The 12,823-nt window shown below is 49.8% G+C and overlaps 1 protein-coding gene across 3 annotated transcripts in view; it reads right to left on the bottom strand.

Annotated features, from left to right (window-relative positions):
- The window catches only part of RNF220 (ring finger protein 220), a 220,303-nt gene extending 208,084 nt beyond the window's left edge, over positions 1–12,219 (bottom strand). Inside the window, exons 1-2 of one of the 3 annotated variants that reach the window (XM_067725884.1) lie at positions 11,899–12,219; positions 4,740–5,475 (exon numbers count right to left, since the gene is read on the bottom strand). In XM_067725884.1, the coding sequence (XP_067581985.1) occupies positions 4,740–5,364 (625 nt within the window). In that variant the 5' untranslated portion in view covers positions 5,365–5,475; positions 11,899–12,219. The remainder of the gene's footprint in view (positions 1–4,739; positions 5,476–11,898) is intronic. The other 2 variants (XM_067725881.1, XM_067725883.1) reach the window with 2 other exon arrangements.
- Between the last annotated feature and the right edge of the window lie 604 nt (positions 12,220–12,823).

The following is a 12,823-nucleotide window of genomic DNA, read 5'->3' as shown; positions in this document are numbered from 1 at the left end:
CCAAGCCAGGCCAGATGGCTCTGCAGCCATCAGGGACTGCTCCCGTCCAGCCCGGCCCCACTTTAGCTGTGCAAACATTTCTTTATCCCAACAAGACAATTAAACCCAGCAGCATGAAAAGGAGTCTCCATGACTGTGTTGGGAGTGAACAACCAGAAACAACCACACACATCACAGGAGTTCTCGCCCCCTCCTCCCCGACCCACCCCAGATGGGGAGGGAAAAGGGACTCCGCGAGAACCCCGGGAGCAGCTGAGCCGACAACCGGGCTAGGTCTGGGCAATCAGTACAGAGGGCACCATCTGACCCATCTTTCTGGTGATTTCTGCACCCTTTCAGAGTGGTCATCTGCTCCAGCTACAATCCAGAAGTTGAGCCTGGTGACCTGAGAACCGCCCCAAACATTCTTCCCAGCAAGAGCAATTCTCCTAAAAGCCCAGATCAAGGTCCCTACCCAGAGGTAGTCCTGGGTAGTCCCAGAGCCCTTGGGAAGTAGCCCCCCTAACACCACCCCCATGATGTGGCCAGCCCTGCACATTCCAGGCTGCCCTGGGCCTATGTGGGCTCAGCTGATTTGATTCCTAGGACATAGGGTCTTCAAGGATACGTGCCGTTGTAAAGACACATCTCAGAGTCAAAATACCATCTCTCCTACTCAGGGCTTTTCAAATTTGAATGACTTCGAATATATCAAAGATGAGAGCAAAGCAGAACATCTGGGAACTGCTGTGAGTCACAGGGTTCCCTGCCTACCTGTGAATCTGCCTGACCACAGGGAAGGGCAAAGAAAGAGGGCCACTTGGGGTCAGTGTCCAGTGCCCATCTCTGAGGTGAGCCAGAAGGCAGGGCCCTTCATCACTTCCCGAGGGCAGTTCTGATTCCTCTCAGCCCTCGGGGCGAGCATGCATCCTAGCCAACTCCAATCGCTGTATCACCCAGACAGAAATTGGGCACAGGAGTGGTCTACAGAGAACAATCAGGAAATGCACATGATAAGAGCCAGAGTGCTAAGGGGGTAATAAATGTATAGATTCTAGCACAAGGCAGCAGACAATACTTATTTTCCCTTTTGTTGTAAAGTTTCCTTAATGAGGAAATGTTTATTTTAAAAGCCCTGGGAAACATATCTGTAGACACTTCATATGTAAGACACACGTGGACTATTCATAATTGGTCCATAAATTTTCACCTCATTTCCCTGGACAAGGAGACTTGGAGACGGGTTCAGGGCATGACAATAAACAGGAGTTACCTCAGTCCCCTTCCTGGGGAATCATGCATCCTCCACGAATGGCTTCTCACAAAATACTTCTCCCTTTTTCCAGGGCACATAAGTCAGTCCTGTTGAGTAAAGGCTTCTTTTTTCCATAGAGCCCAACACCTACCTCAGGAATCACCTGTGATGCCAGGTAGATGAACAGGCAAGCAAACTGGAATCATCTACTAGGAGAGACAATACTTTACCCAAATAGCTACATTTCTTTCTACAAATATGCATATTTAATCACAAAAGAAATCCTGCCTATCAGTACCCAGATTTAAGGAAAGAACACGTGTGCATTACACCATGTCTGCAGGCCCCTCTTTCAAGTGCTCTCAGATGTAGACATATCTGCATATGGATGCGGTGTGTGAGCAGGGGGAGGCTGCGAGAGTAAAAACTGCCAGTGTTTCCACTGTAAAACTGATATTTTTCATTGACTTAAAACTCAGTCATAAAACTTCTACTCTAAGTAAGGGACACACACACCCACACTCATCCCACCCCCCAGCAAACCCCTAAAGCTACACGCTTATTTAGGAGTTTTACTGTTGTATTTAATTAAAACTTTTTTTTTAATTTTATGAAAAACATTTTATTTATATGAAGAGAACTGAAAAATCAGTCAACCATATCAAAGATTAACTCTAAATTTTAAGAATTACAAAACATAAAATATACACGGTTAATTTCTGGCAATCTGGGCAAAAGCCACTGTATCCTATTACTTTGCTCTTTTGAACACTTTCCTCTCTCTTCTTGCCTCTCCACCTCCTCACTGCCCCATCTGCCCCTCAAGCTCTCCCCTTGGAAGCAGTCCTGTATACTGTCACTCGATTATCTGAGAAATATTACTTATTTCTAAACGGTTCTGTAGGGAGGACCTGAAAGGCATCTAGTGGGAATAATCAGGCCTTCTAACGGCCCTTAAATATGTATTTACATAAAACAGACCATAAATATTCCGACACACGTCGGCATATGACAGGAGCCAAGAAAGCTGCAGCAGACTTTGTCATGGTGCCTCTTCGACACTTCCTTACAGAAAAATGTTTCCCCAGCCTTCCAAATACTCAAAATCAAAAGCACAAATGCTCCCCAGTACAGCCCTGTGAAGGCTGCTACCCCACCCAAGGCAAGGAAAGGAGAAAGAAGCACAAATCCAGGGTTATCACAGGGTAACAGTCTCCTATTCACTTTGTACCTTTATTTCTCATTTAAGATCAGTCACAAATGCAACTCTAGATAATAATGTGAGTGGACAGTCTACACTCACAGACACGCCTACAGGTCTAACGTTTGTGTAAGAGAAAAAGGAGAACACAAAATACTCATTAAAGAAAGGATATTTTAAACAAATAGAAGGGGAAAGGGCTCCAATTTATACAACACTACAGTTTGAAGTAAAGAAGTTTCCCCACCCTTCTGATCAGAATCTCATTAATTTCAAGGTCAGAATTCCATTTCACTTTGGGAGACAGACTCATTTAATTTTTCTCCACCCAGGCGTATTCTTGTGTGAGGGATCCATCTCCATGGGGGACAGGACCCCTACACAATGCAAACCAGGCAAACGGAAGAGTTATGGCTTTGACACTCAGAGGGGAATGGATATCCACATCTATGAGTGCTGACCTGACTAACAAGCTTCCTCCTGCTCTGGGGGTCTGAGACAGGTTTGGGCTAAAAAATGGAAAAATGGAGACAAGCTGGATTTGTTAGGAGAGAAGAAAGGAATCTTGACCTCCAGGTGTTACTCTGTGGCATGTTAGTTTTAAGAGGATTTCATATTCAACTTGTGTTTGGAGAAAAAAGGAGCAGAATCTGTCACACCCAAACCCAGGACAGTTTTGGCCAGAGGTCAGGTTAGAGCTCGCCTTTATCACTCGCACTTCGACAAATGAAAACTAAACTACACTAAACTAAAACAGACCGATACAACGCCAATCCGTGTTCAGCAAGTATATTCCCAAAGCAGGGTCAGCACACACACACACACACACACACACACACACACACACTCACACATCAGCTGTACAGAAAGGGAAAAGGTGGAATAGGAGCTAAAGCAAAAGAGAGAGAGAACATGGGCAGTTGTGCTGTCAGATAGCAGCCTTCTCCCTTAAGTGGAGAGGTCTTGGGCTTACAGACGCTGACATAAAAGACACACTCGCAACATATTTCAAAACCAAAGAGCGATGGATTTACAAGGCAGGTTGATTTTATGATGACTTTTATTGAAAAGGTACGCTGGGTTTAGGCAGATGCCTTTTAGCGCAGGAAAGTTAACACAGTGCCTAATTCAAGGAGACAGCCTGAGGAAGCAGTGCCGACAGGGGAGAGAACTGCAATGTCTCTATTACTCTCCTCGGCATCATAAAGAGAAGAGAAAAAAATGACATTCGTGGTGCTGGTTATAGAGAGGACGGGAGCACAAAAAATAGAGAAGAGGGGAAAGCAAACCTCAGATGTAGTTTTCTTAAGAAAATAAAATGAAGCAAATCTTAGAACAAAGGATCGGGTGGAAAAACACCCTCAGTTCATAAATTCTCACCAGGCTTGAAGAAAACTGCTCTGTGGGGTCTACCCATAGTCCAAAAGCTTCAAAACACAATTATTTTCTGATTATATTAGAGGCGAAGATGGCAGGGTTCAACACTCCTACTCTACAAGTTCCAAGTAAAGGTTTAGCCCTAACTATTAGCGAGTGTAGCTGGAGCCCAGCAAGACACTTGGAGAACATGACAGAGCTGTTCCCTAAGCAGAAATTAATAATAGTTGTGAGCATCAAATATGGAACGGCCACACAGGCCAGCTGTGTCTACTCCTAAAAGGGAGCCCCAGGATAAGCACCCAGAAAACCTGTTAAATCCCAAGAGAAGTCGACTTTCTAGCCTTGGGATTGCAAGGAAAACACAGCTGTTCGAAATGCTTTATGGTGATTGACGACACCTTTGTCCTTCTCTGAAAAATAGCCTGATTTGGAGTAGGGCTGAGAGTTGTGAAAAATACAATCACGTGGAGTCTGCTGGATGTGATACAATGGAAAAACTAAAAAAATAATACCGAGATCAGAGAAACATAATGAGGATAGCAAAGAGAGGAGGGATGGACGGTTTCTTCGAGCCCCCCTCAAATTCCCTAGGAACCTACACTTACTAATGAAATGACATTCACTCCGGTCCATATACAGCACCCCCTCCACGCCAGAGTCCCCAGAGAATAAGCCAATCATGCCCCGGAGGGAAGGGCAGTGCAGGCCAATGTGCCTCTGGCTACCTTCAGAAAAACATTTCCTACAAGAACTATCAATGCTCATTGACAAGAGACAAGTAGATGTCAGCACTCCACAGCTATTGAATGGGAGGGAGTCGGCCCTTCCCATTACTAGGAGCATGAAAAATGCCACCGACCTGTTGAATCCTATTGTAAGGCAGGGCTTACTGGGGTTAGGGGAGGGCTGCACCAGAGTACTTACATCTGTCATTCCGATCCTCTGGGCTAGATGAGGCTTCCCGATCCGAAATGAGGCCAGAGACAGCAAAAATCTTCTTCCCAGTGTCGTCAACCTTAAGTGAACCGGGGGAGCTAGATGGCAGCTGTGTCCCAAAGTCATATTCCTTGCCATCTGCATCTGAGAAGCGCAAGTGGGGAGACTCTGTGTCATGGCAGTTTTTAAGTCGCTTGGCTGGCGTAAAGGCTGACTGATAACTCTCCCGGTCCTCAGTGGAAGCAAAGGGACGGAAGGCCCCCACTCCACTATGATTCAGCATACTGATTGGGGTGCAATCTAGATTTGGGGGGGCGAACTGAGGGTGGAGGTGTAGTAAAGAAGGGGGAAAATCACGATTGGCAAAAGTGCCCGGCACCCCACCTTGCCGATGGTACATAGAGGCAAAGGTGTAGGAGCCATTGGTGAATGGAATATGCACGTCCTTGTCTACCGAGACAGGTACACCGAAGGGTCGTGGCTGCTGACAAGGGATGGAAGCATCACGGCTAGCCTCAGCCGTGGACGCCAGGACCATCAGTGCTGGGGATGCCAGCGGGTTGGGGAGGTAGGATGAGTTCTCCATCTTGAAGGCTGCCCGGTGTAAGTCCATCGGAGTCTCTTTCTATGGCCGACGTCAGACAAGAAGCAGTCTTCCCTGGGAGGGAGTGGCACCTGGGATCAGGGCAGGGAATATTACTGGGGAATCATCCCCTTCTAAGACCTGTGGAAACAGCAAAGAGAAAGAAAGAGGGGGGAGGAAGGTCAGGGGGAGGAAAGAAAAGGGAAACCCCAAGTGATCGAAACACCATCCTTCTGGCTTACAGATGCTCGGGCAAGAGACACCACAGGCTTTAGGAGCCAGTGGGCAGCAGCATCAGACCATTTTCATTCAGGAAAATCAATAGACAACTTACTGTGATGTACGCGTAGCTGACTTTGGTCCCTACACGTTCCGGGTGAAATGCGCCTGAGCCCAGCAAAGGAGAAAAAATCATAAAACCTCCAAATACAATATTCCCTGAGCAAATGAGCTTTGGAAGGCCAAGTCACCCAGTAGATTAGGTGGGGGTCTATATTTTAAAGGGCTTGCACCTGCATACACTGCTCATGGCTGGCCTGGTGTTCAAACAGAGACCAGGTTCTACTCATATGACCCCCCGCATCCGCATCCTCTCTTCGTCTTCTCTAACAATGCCCTGAGACTGAAAAAATCCTAAGTCAAGCACATCTAGATCATGAACACCTCCACGTGTTAGTTGGTACAAATCGTACATGTGGATAAATCACACACACTGGCACATACATAAACACACATCTTCATGTATCATCTAAGACTCTTTCCAGAAAGAAGTCCTATGTGAAGAAACAACAGCAGCATTATTTTTGATCCACACCCCTCCCTAATCATATAGGCTTTCTCTTTTCTGAGAAGGAAGAAAACCTTCATCAGTAAAGTGCCTGGCGTCTCTGGCAATATTTAAAAACATAACGGGTGCCTTTGGCATATGTTCTCTGGAAGCGTCTGTCTTCCAGGGGCAGCAAAGAACTGATTGGTAATTTTAGTTACTAAGGCACTCGCTCTTAAGTAGATTTGTAAACTGCCTTGAATTTGCCATTGCCATTTAGAGCAAAATGTTAACAAAATTTCTGACTTACTTTCCTGTGCTTACTGGCCCAGTCAGAGGTGATGTCCACTAAAGACCCCTGGAACAAACTGTAGTTCAGAAAGACTTCTTTCAATTTCCCTTTAAAATTTAGGTTGTACATTTTCATAGCCACTGATTCTGTTTCAAAATTTCTTTTGAGTAGGGGGTGGGAGAAGGGCTGTGTATGAAAGTCAGGATAACATAAGATGAATACTAGGACTTATTAGCTTCAAGAATGTACACTAAATAAAAACATAATGAAACTTAAAGTGTAACCAGAAAGCACCATCTGCTACAAATCATAACCTCTGAATTGAGAGTCATGTCTCAAATAAAATGTACCCCCCCCTTAAAAAAAAAAAACCACCTAGATAAAGGAGTATCTCTGATATTCCCTCAAACAGAGTGACCTCAGTTAAGCAGCAGATGAATCCTCCCAGCTTAATGCAGTGCATAGAGAGTATTTCCTTCTCCCATCCTGTAGCAGACATGTCAATGACTGTTATAAATTGGGAAGATGAGTGCACACCATCAGACTGCTTCCTCATTTGGCATCTGTCCTTATAGATATCATTGCTAAATTACCAGATTATGTATCTCACATTAACGGATTTTTCTCTCTCCCAAATTTTAAATAACTTTCCTGTCAAGTTATAGCAGTGCAGGGAATGATCTGCCAAGGACAGCCAGTTAGGCTGACGAGTCTGGGAATCCTGTTCTTGGCTGTTTTCAAGTCAGATTAATGGTCATACAACACGGATGCTCCGAAAGTGGGTCCAGGGCTGTTCCAAGGGTTCTAAGCAGCTCCTCACAACAGAAATAACAAACTACTTGTCAAACAAGCAATGCTATATGAGGCAAGCTAGAGAAAAGGGCAAACATAATACACTAGGGGTGAGGGGAAGGATGTTTTCCCCCCCAAAATAACCATCACCCAGAGGATTCGCTTTTTATTTTTACTTCCTGGATCACCTCATTATCTTAAATGAGTTTAATAAATTAGTAATCTGGCAACAGCACTGGACACTCCAACAGAACACAGTGAATCACTCAAACCTGGTTATTCATTTGAAACTTCATTATACTGAAAAGAAATCAACAATATTTTCCCAGGCCACATCTCTTTTACTCCACTGTGTGGGCGTTGGTCTCTGTGGGGGAAGGGGGAGTGCTTTTTTTCTTTTCCCTTTTCTTTCTTACCCCCTCCTCACATTAACAACTTGTATAGATGAGGCTTCAGCAGACCACAGTCATTATGAAAATCTATAGTTAATACACTCCCAATGTCAAAATGTCATGGGTTTAAACACAGAACCCCAAATAAGAAAACTGACCCTCTTAATTAAAAAAATATGGATTGTAAGATAATCAGCTTGATGGAGCATTTGGGTGACTGTAAAGAACTGGCCAAAGGGAAAGTAAGTAACTGTTACTTTTCTGCCTCTATGCTGATTTTTTTTAATTTAGCACTTCGTGCAAATCCAGATTAAAATAACTCCAGCTATTGATCTGAGCAGTGGAATTGACATTAATTTTAGTTCACTTCTCACTTTGCAAAGGGATCAATAGGAAGTAATAACAGCTGACATCCCCGCTGAAAGGAGGAGAAAGAAGGGCTGAAGACAGAAATCGAAAAGCAACCAAATAAATCATCAGCTACTTTTCCACGGCATCAGACAAACTCCAAACAGATTGCAAAAAGTCTTTGTTGAATTAACTAAACAAGGAGGAGGGATCAATCCACGAAGCTAAATAAATTGTCTGGCAGGCAGTGAGGTTGGACGGAGGGACCAACAAATATTGAGTTTTTAAAATTTCAAATCCTTGACGTGATGGGTTTGGTTCAGGGCTGTATGTGTGGCAGTTTGCTAAATCACACACCCGACCCTGGTTTAAAGTGATTACAAAACGCCAGCTAACTGAATAATTAGTGAGATCACTAATTGCGTGGTTAAACATGCCAGAACCAAGACAAATGAAACGAAGAAGCTGGCGTTTGGAACGTGAACATGTCTGAAACTGGGCTGATGCGCAGCGCTCCCCGCTCTCCGGCGCGAACTAGCCACTTTCCCATTGAAAAACCGAAAGCCAGAGAGAAAGTCTCAGAGAGCGGGCAATCTCCCACCCCAGCCTCTGACCATCCCTGTCCAGGGTCTTTCCTGACCCGCGCCGGGGATCGGTGTAAAAGGAAGAGGAGCTGCGGCTGCTTCTGCTGCCCTGAGCCAAACCCACTTGCAAATGACTGCCACAAAGAAAGCTGCAAAAGCCTCTTTCCCGGAGCCCGAGCTCTGAACGCCCACCAAACTACGACTCTGCTGGTAATTAAAACGCACACACAGCCCCCCTCTGCTTATTACAACAGGTGACATTTTTGTGGTCTCTGAACCGTTTCCAAAAGCCAAGAATTAAAATAATAGAACAAATTAAACGATATTTTTCCTTTGCATAAATAAACTTAAAAAAATTAACAGGCATCTTAAAAAGCAAAGAACAGTGGGAAATGGGGCCAGGGTGGTGGAGGGTTGTGAAGAACTCAGGGAAGATTTTTTTTTTTTTAAGTTCACAGACTTCTCCGCTTGAAGAGAATTCCCGAACGCCAAATGCCCGGGGGGTATTTGGAAACACCACTCTAACAGAAATATTTTACCACCATATGCACGAGCTCAGGAAGCAGAAGGCTAACACGGTTCCATGGCTGGGGCCAACGCCTGCGATTCACACTTGGCCTGGTATCTGTCCCAAGTTTGGGCCCCGACTCAGGCCCGGCTTGGCCAGCGGGTGGGAAGCCAAGACCACCCGGCCTGTCCGAGAGTGCGGGGCCGCGGGGCTGCCGCTCAGCGAGCGGGTGCACAGTTCAGCCTCTAAGTCTTCAAACCGGGAAAACCCAACTCTTTTAGGGAAAACGGAGGAAGAAGAGGGGAAGGCGAAACCTGCATAAACTTAGGGCCAACGCAGAGCCGAGCCCACCACTCCTCGGCCTGACCTCTCCCTCCAGCTCTCGGTTGCCTTTGCACAAACAATACTTCAGGTCCCAACAACCTCCGCACGAAACATCTGTTTGTAACTTTGGGGAACCGTGGCTCCAGCCAGGCAAGAACCGCTAAGTGCGACGGGCCCTCGTCCGCGGCCGGGTATGACCTGCGGGGCAGGAGCTCGGAGGAGGCTGCCTTCGATCAAAGTCCAAGGACCTCGTGCCCCTGCACAGCCCCGCCCCGCAGGTCACCCGGGTCCTGTCGCCGCGCGCCACTGCTTCGGCGGGCAGCCACCAGGCTCCTGGATTGCGAGGCTCCTGCACGGGCGGGCCGGCGCGGGGGAGCCGGGCCCTCCCGGTTCTCGGACAGCGGGCCTGGAGTGCGGGAGGGAGGGCTCTGCCTCTCGCGCCGCGGCCTCTCGCGCCGCGGCCGCTCGGCCGGCGCACACGACGCGACTCGCAGAACAGGTGTGTGGTCCCTGCTCGCTCGGCGCCCGGCCCCGTCTGTCACCGGCGGCGCGGCGCGGCGCCGCCCTGTCCTCGGCCTTCCCCCACTCGTCCCGGAGTACGGCGAGAGAATTGACGCCACTTTCGCCGGGTTTCCGCGAGCCGGTAGGGATCGGCACGGAAGACGCCCTCATAGCTTTTCCTCGACGCTTTTTCTGCCTTTCCCACCTCGGCTTATTTTCCATCTGCGGGAAGAACCCCCGAGACGGGCAGAGGAGGAGGCCGGCACCCCTGACCGCTGTGTTCCCTCCTGCCTGACTCGCCGCTTCCTCCCGGCTGGCCCTTTTTTAATCTTTATTTTTCCTTTCTTTCCCCTTTGCCCCTCAAGCCGAGTCTGGTGCGGAGGTGAGAGGCGAGACGTGGCTGGTGGGCATCGTGGGCAGAGAGTGCCCGAGTCTTCCCTCTGAGCTGCTCCAGGGCGGGAGGCGGCGCGGGCCAGAGACCCCAGACTGCCGGCCCGGCCCGGCCTGGCAGGACTGAGCCTCATACCGAGAGCCCCCGCCCCATACACCCGCCCGGTGCGACGCGAGTCCGGCTCGGGGCCCGGGCTCTGGCCCTCCGCTGGAGCCGCTGCCGGGCTCGAGAGAGCGCGTTCTGATCGGGAAGCGAGAGCTCTCCCCCTGCCTTCGGGTAGCCCGAGTCCCCGCTACTTCTGGGCTCCCGCGCGCCGGGCCGGCCGGGGTCCACCCGGACCTCGAGCTCTTGGAGGGGCTCCTGGAGCGGAGGACAGACCGGGCATCCCCTCGGATGGCCTCACCACCGTGGGCGGCCTCGCCCGGGGGGCCACACGGAAGCTCTCCGCCCAAGTTTGTTGTGCCCTGGAAGAAAAGGCTTTCCCTTACAAAGCACAAAGGCGAAACACCCAGGCGGAGCCCTGAAAATCCCGGGGTTGGGGAGAGGGGCGACCAGAGGCTCGGGAGCGAGGTGGCGGGCCTGGCTCCGGGCGGAGAAGGTCGCTCCGCCCGGGCTGACGAGCGCGGCTGCGGTGGCCGCAGGACTGCAGCGCCCGGCGTGCTCGCTGAAAAGTTTTGTTCTCAAGTCGAAAGAAGAGAAATTGTTACTCAGTTTAAGGCAGGTCTAAGATAAAAATAAAACTACAAAAAGAGCCCTGCGCCGCTGTCTGTACGGCGGTCCTCCCGACCCGCTCGGTGGAACCGCTGGGAGAGAGAGTCCCGGCCCCGAAAATCCCGGGAGACCTCTCACGGGTCGGGCTGCTCTGAGACCAGGCCCGCGGGCCGAGCGGAGCGGGGAGTTTACCCGCTGCATTTCGAGCGGTCCACCTCTGGGCCAGCACCTGCCTCCTTCCTGCCCGCGGGGGCTTCCCCCACCCCCACCTCCACCTCCTCCACGCCCTTCACCCCCGCCCCCTCCAAGAAAGTAAGCCGAGCCCCCGGAGGCCCCAGGTTTCCAGCCTCTCCCCGGGTACCCCACCGGGCAGGCCGTGTGTTGTGTGGGGGCGGTCGAGGTCCTTTCTCATTCGGATCGCCCCTTCCCCATCCCGCCAGCAGCCTCGGGCTCCCCGCTGAGTACCACCTGGCCCGGGCCCAGCCGGAAATCACCGCGGGATCCACTGGGGAGCCAGGCAAGAGGGCATTCTGGCTTTCGACCCAAACAAAGTGGGAATGTGGCTTATTAAAAGATGGAGAAAAGGAGTCCCGCTCCCTTCCCTCGCCGCCCCTGCCCCCTCACCCTTCCTACTTGTCCAATTCCCGCGTGTGGTCCCTCCCCCTCGCACCCCCCAAATAAAACACATTAAGGAAAACTCAAGAAGGAAAGTTTGACTGAAGCAGCGCATGGAGTGCGCAGGGCACCGATGCCGGGAGGCACCGTCGCGAAGATCTGAGACGCGCCAGTCCAGATCCCAGCCCCTTCCCCTGTCGGGAGGGGGGGGCGGGGAACTGCCCGAATCCCTAGGAAACGAACCCGTAAAGTTAGGTTCCTGAGCCAGCCGGCTGCCTTCGCACCCACCCCTCTTATGTACGCACACGCATCCACACCCCTTTCTGGTCTCCATACTTGCCGTGGAAATTCCTTGGGAGAAAGGTCGCACTTTTCAGGACACGGAGGGAAGGAGGCGGTGAGTGTGGTGCATGAAAAGTCCCGGGTGCGCAGAGCCGGCGGAGGCAGCGGCGGCGGCGGCGGCGGCAGCGGCAGCAGCAGCAGCAGTAGCAGCAGTAGGCGGCTGGCCCCGGGTTTGTGTTCGCGAGCTGCCTGGGATTGCATGTACAGATCAAGAGACTCGGTTGGTGTAAGAGAAGGAGCAGTGCTGCCTCTCAGCGCTGGCTCTAATCAGTGAATGAGCCTCCACTCTCCCAGAGACTCGGAGACACACACGCGCGCACACACACACGCACATTCACACTCACACACATACAGGCACTCTGAGCACTGAATACATTAGGGCACTAAGGGACTCTGGGAAATGGAGTCCAGAGCCAGGACACTCCTGGAGCACAGACCTGCTGGCCTTGGCGAAAGAGCTCGAAAGTCTTGGGGTTTCGAGACGTTGTGGAAACTGAAGAGAGCTCCTGGTTTTGTTCACATTTACTCCCCTTGAAAGATCTCAGTAGGTGGTTTGCTGTCCTTCCTCTCTTGAACCAAAAGCTACCAAGAGTAAATGGGTATCTTTAATACTGACACCCACTGCAGCCGAATGACTCCCAAATCCTGGCTCCCTCATAAACTCTGCCTTTTTCCCAGAAAAATCTTACCTATCACTTTGCTCCTGGAATGCTTCTCTGGGTCTTTGCCTATAATAATAAGATAATAAATGAATATAAATAAAACTGTTACTTGCAGAGGGGATGGAGAGGGCCTAGTTCAGCATGCATTTTTGAGATAAAAATTGTTATTGGTGTTTATATTTACAGTTATTTCCTTTCAAATAATTTTATGTCATCCTTTAATTCACCACGTACAGAAAGATAAATAAGGGAAATGGATGG

Source organism: Pseudorca crassidens, chromosome 2, assembly GCF_039906515.1.
Source record: "Pseudorca crassidens isolate mPseCra1 chromosome 2, mPseCra1.hap1, whole genome shotgun sequence".
Lineage (NCBI taxonomy): Eukaryota > Metazoa > Chordata > Mammalia > Artiodactyla > Delphinidae > Pseudorca > Pseudorca crassidens.
Note: the sequence above shows the minus strand (reverse complement) of the source record. Positions and strands in the feature narration are given on the sequence as shown.